The sequence below is a fragment of the Urtica dioica genome, chromosome 6 (genome assembly GCF_054948205.1).
Source record: "Urtica dioica subsp. dioica isolate 48M chromosome 6, U.dioica_male_clone48M_v1_H2, whole genome shotgun sequence".
NCBI lineage: Eukaryota > Viridiplantae > Streptophyta > Magnoliopsida > Rosales > Urticaceae > Urtica > Urtica dioica.
The window spans coordinates 3,918,189-3,927,675 of NC_142761.1; the positions used below are offsets into that span (position 1 = coordinate 3,918,189).

The 9,487-nt window shown below is 36.4% G+C and overlaps 1 protein-coding gene across 2 annotated transcripts; it reads left to right on the forward strand.

The window, feature by feature from the left end:
• Nucleotides 1–338: 338 nt before the first annotated feature.
• LOC149393000 (protein SUPPRESSOR OF GENE SILENCING 3-like) lies at nt 339–3,430 on the forward strand. 2 transcript variants are annotated; one of them, XM_089616430.1, is made up of 5 exons: nt 339–1,479; nt 1,565–1,812; nt 1,890–2,023; nt 2,576–2,809; nt 3,264–3,430. In XM_089616430.1, exons 1-4 carry the CDS (start codon nt 528–530, stop codon nt 2,775–2,777), a joined length of 1,536 nt encoding a protein of 511 aa, XP_089472556.1. In that variant the 5' UTR covers nt 339–527; the 3' UTR covers nt 2,778–2,809; nt 3,264–3,430. The 2 variants fall into 2 exon arrangements, with proteins under 2 accessions (XP_089472556.1, XP_089472555.1); XM_089616429.1 differs by lacking the exon at nt 3,264–3,430 and having other exon boundaries at nt 340–435; nt 514–1,479; nt 2,576–2,993.
• The last annotated feature ends 6,057 nt before the right edge of the window (nt 3,431–9,487 follow it).

The window sequence follows — 9,487 nt, forward strand, 5'->3', positions numbered from 1 at the left end:
CCGAGCAACGCCGGGGCCTATTGTTTGTATATATTTATAGAAGGCTGGCATATTGATGGTATCCTGCATTAATATCATTAGATATTTACTTAAATATAAGTTACATGCTAAAACTAAATTAATTATTTTATTGACAAACCAATTTAATTGCAGTAACACATGATAAATCTACTAGAAATCTTCCACTTAGCATTTGGGAGCGAACGCAACAACGACACTGGCCTTTTGCCTATATACCATCCAACGACAACAAAACTTTGTCGTTCTAGTCGAATATTTATAAATTAAAAAAAAAAAAAAAAAAAAAATACACAACAATAACAACAACAAAAACATGAATGTTAGTCTCACTCTCCTTTCCTGGTTTGACTCGCACTTTCCTTTTTCAACAAACAATACATTTAAAGTGAACTCTCTCCGGCCACGATCCGATCGGTAAGAACTCTCTCTCTCTATTTCTCAATACTCGCCGCGGGACTGTATTGATAGCAATTGTGTCGTAAGCCGTAGTAGTAGCACCAGTGGGTATGGGTTCCAGGAGAAACCAAGCTTCTTCCTCCGCCACCGGAGACTGGCAGGTCATCTCCGGCAGAAGAAATCCCATCCCACCTCCGATGGAAAACGGCTGGCAATGGAATTCCCGGCCCGCCTCTCGCCTCCCCATTCCAGCCCATCATCATGACGATGAAGAAGATAGCCACGTGGCGGTGGACGACGACGACGACGACGAGTGCTCCTCCGACGATCTCCCCAGCGACGAGTTCGACTCGGACTCGAGCCAAAGGAGCCACGACGGGCTGAGGAAGAGCCGGCGGTTCGAAAAGTTCGTCGGGACCATCGAAAAGCTGACGCCGGAGGAGGTGATCAACCCGGAGAGGCAATGGCGCTGCCCGGCTTGCAAGGGTGGGCCCGGGGAGACCGAAAAGTTCCGCGGCCTTCAGTCCCTCACAACCCACGCCAACACCAAAGGCGGCCCGAAGATGCGCCACCACCTCGCCCTCGCCCGCCTCCTCCCCGAAGAGCTCCGCCGCAAGGGCGCCGCCGCCGCCGCCGGAGACCCCACCGCCGGAAAATGGAAAGCCCTCGGGGACGATCACGGCAAGGACCGGTTTCGGATCGTGTGGCCTCCCATGGTGATCGTCACGAACACTAGACTGGAACAAGGCGACGATGAAAAGTGGACCGGGATGGGGAACGGAGAGCTTGTGGGGTATTTTGGGGATTACACCGTTGATCGGGCGAGCCATTCGTACGGGCCTCAGGGCCACCGGGGGATCGGCCTGCTCGTGTTCGAGGCCTCGGCTCGCGGCTACTTGGAGGCGAAGCGGCTTCACCGCGATTTCAAAGCTCAGGGCTTTGGGAGAGAGGCTTGGCGTGGCGGTCGACCCGTTGTCCTCTTCTGCCCCGGCGGAGAGCGCCAGCTGTACGGCTTCCTCGCCAACGGACAAGACATCGATGACTTCAATCGCCATTCCCAAGGTCCATCCCTTAACTAAAAACTAAACCTTTTTTTACCGTTGTGATGTTCCGAGTTGTGTGTAATGAGCGCGGCGGCATTGTGCAGAGAAGAAGTCTAGGGTCGATTTCGAGCTCGTGTCTTACCACGAGATGGTTCACGAGAAAGTCACGCAGATGAGCGAGGATAATCAACAGCTCGGCTGGTACGAGGATTTGCTTGCCCAAGAAAAGAGACACTCTAAAGCTCTTGAAGAGTCTATGCGGACAATCTCCGACAAGCTCCGCCAGAAGGAGGAGGAGAACAGAATTCTCCGGGCAAGGACAAAGTTGCAGCACCAAGAGAACCGAGAGGAGGTCTCAAATCCACTCTTTAAGTCAACTAAATTCCGCTTAATGTTGTCGTTTCGATTTACGCGTCTTTTGTTCCTCAGATGTACTCGCAAGAAGAGTTCTTCAAGGAACAAATCGAGAAAATTCACGAAACTCGGGACGCCATTGGTGAAGCCTTCGAGAGGCTGCAGCGGGAAGAACGCGCCAAGGCCGAGAGTTCCGGCAATAAACGGAGGTACACGCTTTGTTTATTTTCCTTCGATATGATCTCCTTTTTTAAAAAAAAAATTAATTTTTAACGTGACGGTGTGCTATGTTTCGATTGGAGGGACACAGATCGAAGATACAAAAATCGTTTGTTTATCCTTCAATATGATTTTCTAAACCATAAGGAAACTTTGGCGTATGGATGATTAAGCCGAGCTAACGCTCTTTGTTAAGAATCCAGATCGTCTGTCTCTCGGTGTCCCCCATGAAACATAAGCCACACCATAACTTTTTTTTAATTAATTTTTAAACCAAAAATATGATTAAAAGAGGTGAGAATGTGATTAGGGAGGAGCTAGAAGATATATTTAGGGTGATGGCTAATATGAAAATATCTTATGTAAATAAAATAATCGAGCGGGGTTTGATCATTAGATCTGACCCTAGACGTGGTATATTTTGATTGGAGGGACACAAATAAATGGGGACGGATGATCCGGATTCATTTGCTAATATTCTTCAATATGATCTTTTTAACCATAAGCAAATTTTGACATATATATTTGGATGATTGTTGTAGGACCGGAAAGGTGTCCAAGTTGGTCAAATTGCAGAAGAAAGAGATGGAAGAGAATGCGGCGCAGAGGGAGACTCTATTGACGGAGCATGAAGAGAAGATGAACGCCACAAAGAAGCGGTATTGGGAAGAAGTTGTGGCTCTCGAGGAGGACCTTAATGCCAACTTAACTCTTCAAATCAAAAATTACAACCCCGAGCCCTGAGAAACGCAAGTTTACTATGGAAAAGATTTCAGGTTCTAGTTTTTTTTTTTTTTTTTTTAATTTCTGTCCCGAACCTGTTAGCAATGGTCTGCGAGGATTGCCGTGTTTTAAAAAAAAAAAAAACAAACAAAAAGTTGCTGGTATTAAAATGAGGGCAGTTGTAACCAAAACTCAGGATTTATTTGTACATTGAGCTCTTTTTTTATATAGAAAAACTGGGAATTTATTAGCTCTCATGAGCAGCAAAGAAGTATTGGCCAAAACAAGGTCCGAAATACAATCAAGAACAGTAAACCACGACAAAGGACAGGTAGTTACAGCCAAAGAAGTCATACGATCTGCTACAGAATTTCCGGATCCAGGCACAAACAAAAAATTTAAAATTACAATGAAGATTAAGGCATTTAATATCCTCAACTAACAAGTCTTCCTCTTTAGCATGAAGTTTATTGTTGGTCAATAAATCCACAGCTGTTTTTGAATCAGATTCAACTTCACACGAGAGAAACCCAAATCTATACGCCAGGACCATACCTTCTCGGATAGCAAGAAGCTCCGCTGCACGCACCGAATGAGGCTATGGAACCGATCTGCAGAAACCAAGCAGAAAGCCACCAACACCATCCCGAACACAACCACCTAAACCGTTGATCGTCGAGTTCACATTAAATGAGGCATCAACGTTCAATTTTCACGTCTTGGAACGAGGAAGAGACCAGACCGCTACGACTTAGGGAGCGGGAAGGCTAGGGGGAGCCATATTAAAGCAGTTGTAATCGTCAGAATAAGAGATCGCCTTTGCGAACACCCCCGCCATCTGAGGATTACGATTCTCATGGATATACTTGTTCCGACGAGTCCAGATATCCCAGAACATGATCGCAAATGTACTAGAGTCGTAGCTTGAGAGATAGCATATAGTTCTTCCGAAAATATATGAAAATTCCCGCAACTGATTAAGTTCCGAAATTTTCTCAAATGGATAATTTTTCCAAGCCTCTTCAATTAGCGGACAGAACATCAAACCGTGGGCCGTCGAGTCTCGCTGGAAACCACAAAAAAATACATTGAGGAGAAGTAGGGATATGTCGTTTCTCAAGATTTCCCCGAGTGGGAATTATATCCTTACACGCCCGCCAAATAAAAATCTTCACTTTTGGCAGAACCTTAAGATTCCAGATTTTGTTCCAAGAGTTACAAGGCGCCCGAGAGCTCGATGCCGGAGAACTCAAAGAAGCGCCCATAGCTTTTTGGTAGCCACTTTTGACGGTGTAGACACCCTTCTCGTCGAAATGCCAAAGAATCGAATCATCATGACAAGAAACATGATTTTGCGCGACATGTAATTTTAGCATAAATCTAGGGCACAATATCGAATTCAAAGTGTGGGCAGATCTCTCAGACAATGAAGGAGCCAGATTTATAAATTTAGGTGGGCTAATATATTTAATTTTTTTTTCCGGGGAGCTTCGTGAATTTTAAAGATAAAATAAGAAGAAAAATTGTAAATGAAAAACAAAAAAATGAGGTGGGCTGGTTTGTATTTGTCGCTCAAAATGTGTATTTTTTTTTTTAATCATAAATGTAAAAATGATATAATTTTGAAAGGCTACTTGCAGAATTGAATAATCGTGTGATCTTTTGGCTGATGATCAATCTCTCTTTAACTCTGTTCCGCGTGTGTAAATTTTAAGATATCAACACCACAATACTGTGACTCTAAAACCATGCATTTTCAAAATAAAAAAAGGTATTAATTTCTTCTACTTTGAAAACGGTAGGATTTTATGCCCCTTTCGTATTATTATGTTAATAATGTTGCACATTTACATATAATTGTATACTAAAGTTTAAGAAATACATTTAAAAAATAATAAACTAAAAATAGATCATAGATAACCGTGCCTAAGTCCCATTTTCAACGCATATTTTATGTCATTTATCTGTTCTCTTTCTTAATTAGGTGGTTCCTTTGAAGTTTGACAATGACTAATGATTTTGTTTTTCTTCTTATAGATTTCTTTTCATTTTAAATTTTCTTGTGCTATCGATCAATAGATTGAGCTTATAAGAAAGAACCTAGAAAATAAAGAGTGCAAATTACCCTAATTATTAAAATTTAAAACTTTTATACAAGAATAGTATATTTCTAATTCTTATTTTAAAAATATATGTTTATCCGAAAATACTTAATTTTTTACAAATTGTTCCTTATAGTTTACAACTTTATTTGATTTATTATTAAAATTTTAAGATTTTTATACAAGAATAGTATATTTCTAATTCTTATTTTTAAAATATATGTTTATCCGAAAATACTTAATATTTTTACAAATTGTTCCTTATAGTTTACAACTTTATTTGATTTTTTTAATGTACACTTTCATATAATATTTTCTTAGTGTTTACATTTTCATTTAAAATAACAGCAAAATCATCTGCAGACGAAAAAAAATAAAGTATTTATAGAATATTTAAAATCTAGTTATTCATGAATCACTATCTTCAAACACAATATTTATCAAATTTATCCCAATAAATATATCACTTTGATTGGTGGTGGGTATCCGATTCAAAGTCGGATTGGGCCTTAAATCCCCGATGATGACAGAGACAATGTCGATAATAGAGGCGTTGAGCTTCCCGTGGTGAACGCTATGGTCGGATGATTACTCTTTTTGTCCTCCTTATTGCCGAGTGTAGAGATTTAATTAATAAAACATGTGACATATTTTTTGGTTTTGTTGAACAATATGCGATCTAGCTTGTGTATTATGTCGCGCACAAACGTGTCATTTTAGGGCGTGTTGATCATGAAGATTATTCGGGTGAAATTTGTAGGTTGATTATGACCGATCTTTCTAAATAATAAAATCTCAAGTTATTTTGTTTAAAAAAAAAAAAAAAAAAAAAACACACACACACACAATATCTGTTGAAAAAATTGAAGCTTGGGCTTGGTTTCCTAATTTCTGTTACTAATGGAATCAAATATTAAGAGACGCAATTAACAACAAACACGCTCATTGCTTTAAGCGATCACTAATTAACCGCTTAACTATTAGAAGACTTTGTCAGATCTGATGAACGGTGTATATAATTTTTGGATAATATAACAATTAAGGAATAGTTCAGATGCTAATTTCGTCAACTCAAAATTCTGCAAGGTGACAAAGTATATTACGTGGATTACATGTTTGCTTACCATCACTCTCAACTGATTTGATATATGGATAAATTAATGAATTTGATTATCTTTTAATCAGGTAAGGCTATCAGAGTGTGCATATGACATTCTTATTATTAATCTCCACAAACCATAGTAGGACAACAAATGCATACCATAAATTGACTGATGTCATTATACCCTATAATTAAAAAAAAAACAGAAATACTAAATTTTAAAAATAAAACTGTTTGAATGAAGAATCTAATCGGTAATTTTTATTTTTATTTACAAGATTCACAACTTTCCCAACAATTTAGGTCATACTGGTTCCCATTTCATCCCCAATAATTCGTGCAACACAGTAAAATAAATGTACTCCGAGTCCATGAATCTATTATTTTTCTTTTTCAAATATGAATTAATGTATAATAAAATCCTAATCGCCGCACTTTCTCTCCCAAAAAACTAAGACTTAGACTTTAATTTTTTTTTTGTCGTCGTCTCCCTTAAAATACGAAGACTCTGGTGGTTCCGATCAACGGAGGACTCTCGACCTAGATGAAGATATTTTTTTATCTTTATTTTATTTTTCATACTTTGTTTTATTATGTTGGAAAAATGATATGAAATAGCCAATTCAAACTATGACTTTTGCAAAATAGTCATAGTTTCATTAGGTATAGCAAAATAGCCAATTGAGAGTACTACGACTTTTAATCTTGCCTCGATTAATTTTAATGCAACCTTCATAAAGCTTACATTCTATCTTTATAGTTCGTTGAGATTAAATTTAATCCAGCCTAGATTAATCTTACTTTGGCTAGTTTGCTTATAGTTGACAAACTATGCTTATTTTGCAAAAGCTTAAGTTCTATTTGGCTATATAGCCGCTTGACCCTATTATGTTTCAATGATTCAGACTTATTATATCGTGTACCATCTAATCTTTAATCGGAGCGATTTTGAATATTTCTTCAGATCTGAATCTCAGATTTAAGATTTGATTTTCTTTGAACGTAGATCTCAGTCGGACAATACTCTTAAAACCGCAATATGCAACAAACGAAGACCGGTGTTTATGTTCGTGATTCGTGTAGTAATTTAATAATAACTGGTTATGTGCATAGACTATTAACTCATAAGTTATTTTGTTGTATTTATGATTGCTTGTGATCCAGTTTTCATTTACTTCGTATAGAAATTTTAGAATTTTTTTTTGCGCTATTCTTGTCATCTAAGCTTTTTGTTTTTATCAATATATCCTTTTGATTTTGATTAACCTTTCATATAAACACACTTACCTATATATATAAACACACTTACCTTTTCTTCTCTGCATCAAGTACACAGCTCATGTTATTGAGAATAGAAAATTGGAAGAGTATAAAAATAAATTAGTGATATATTACATGGCATGAGGTAATTAGTGTGCAATATCTTCCAAGGCAACTGGAGATGATTGCGTAAAGATCAAATTCGTCTCTTTTTTAAATGGCCTATTACAATCTCTTAACTATTTTGTCCCTTTTTTCAACTTTCAGCCCATCAAAATGGTACCTATTACAATCTCTTAACTATTTTGTCCCTTTTTTCAACTTTCAGCCCATCAAAGTGGTACATAAGCCCTTAATTTAAAGTTTTAAGCAAATGCATTCTAATTTCCATGTCATATTGCTTATCCTTTAATTCTTATATGTGTTTCTCTTCATTTTCTTGTAGTTGAGGAAAAGTTAGTATGTTAATTACATATAGTACTTGTAAAACAACATCGAAAGGGTTCATGATGATGGCTTAATATGTTTGCTAATAATGTCTCACAGTTATAAAAATCTTATTGTTAAAAATAATCAGTCTTTTATTTTTATGAACGCAAATATAATAGGACTTTCATTTTTTTATAACATATTTTTTAGAGTTTATTATTTTTCAAATTTCTCAAAACACTCATAATTCCTCCCAATATTTTTAGGGGGAAATCTATTGTTTTACCTGAGATAATTTTATCTTTATTATCATGTGACTATGTAGTCTAATATATCTTCGCATATATAATAAAAGTTAATTTATTATTGCGGGTTTTGTAGGTTATTTTTTTAATAAAATAAAATTTTAGTTAAAATTTTTAAATAAATAAGAAAAACGATTAGTTGCAACAATTTTTTTTATAATAAAATATAAAGGAGGTTTGCAATAAATATTAAATCGTTTTTATAGTTGGTCACGGCTACTTTAATCTAAGAAGATCACACGTAGAAAATAACGGGCTAGTAAAGCATTGCCAAGTTAATTATTGTGCTCCGAAATGAACTATACCATATTTATTTTTTTTCTCAAAAACAAAAAAAAAAATCTCCCAAAGTCAAAGGAGGGGAAGAAATATAGAAGGTTGTGGCTGTTGTCATTTTGATATTTCCTTGTCAAACTTGTATTTTATCACAAGTCTTAATCAATTTGTGATATGTATGTGTATGTATGTCTATATAGTGTGGTTTTGTGTCATTATATATATATATATATATATATATATATATATATATATTAATCTGTGTATCATTATATATACGGCATACGTATCTACTCAGGAATCATGATATTCTTTTCTTTTTTTTTCAGAAGGAAGAATCATGATATTCTTTGGACCACAAACTTTCATACCATTCATTTTTTGTTATTCCTTCTAAAAATAAATTTGTTCAATAACAAAAAGGAAGAGAAAAATCTGAAACGTATCTTTTCTGGTTGGAAATATTTGTTTATGGAACTAGATTTTTAATACATGATAGAAATAAAGCAGGCGGATACAACCACGTTAGTAAATATCAAATCTGTCATGAAATCGAGGAAAACATACATATATATATATATATATATATATATATATATATGGGTGATGTAACTATCTAGTCAATTTAAAGTTTGAATTCCGTTCAATTTTTCAAAGTTAAAGTAAATTAACAAAAAAAATTAAAAATTACACAAATACCCTTTTCATTTACCCCTAATCTTACGAGACCTAATCTATTTCAAAAATGCCAAACACTATTAAATCACGAAACTCAAAACCCTAGCACAAACACCATCGCCTCTGTCATAGTCGAACTCGTCATCGCCGTCGACCTCCATCATAGTCGAACTCGCCACTGTCATAGATCTTCGTCGTCATCACCGTCGATCTCCATCGTAGTCGAACTCGCCGCCGTCGTCGAACTCGATATCGCCGTCGATATTTGTAGCTGCAGCAGTTGATTGCTATCGCCATTGTTGTCGCCACCGGTCTCCATCGCCAATATCACTGTCGATCGTCATCATCATCACCATCGTCGTCGATCCCCGTCGTCATCGTTGTCGATCTCTTCTTCTTCTTCTTCTTCTTCTTCTTCTTTGGTTTGAGTGTATGTGATACATGATTAATATTTTTGAATGATTTATTCTAAATTTTTGAACGGTTTTGGTTTTGTGCATGTTTTTAAAACTCGATTAACAATTTTTTAAGACATGATTAAATTTTCTGAGCTTCTAATTTTTTATTATAGAAAAAGTA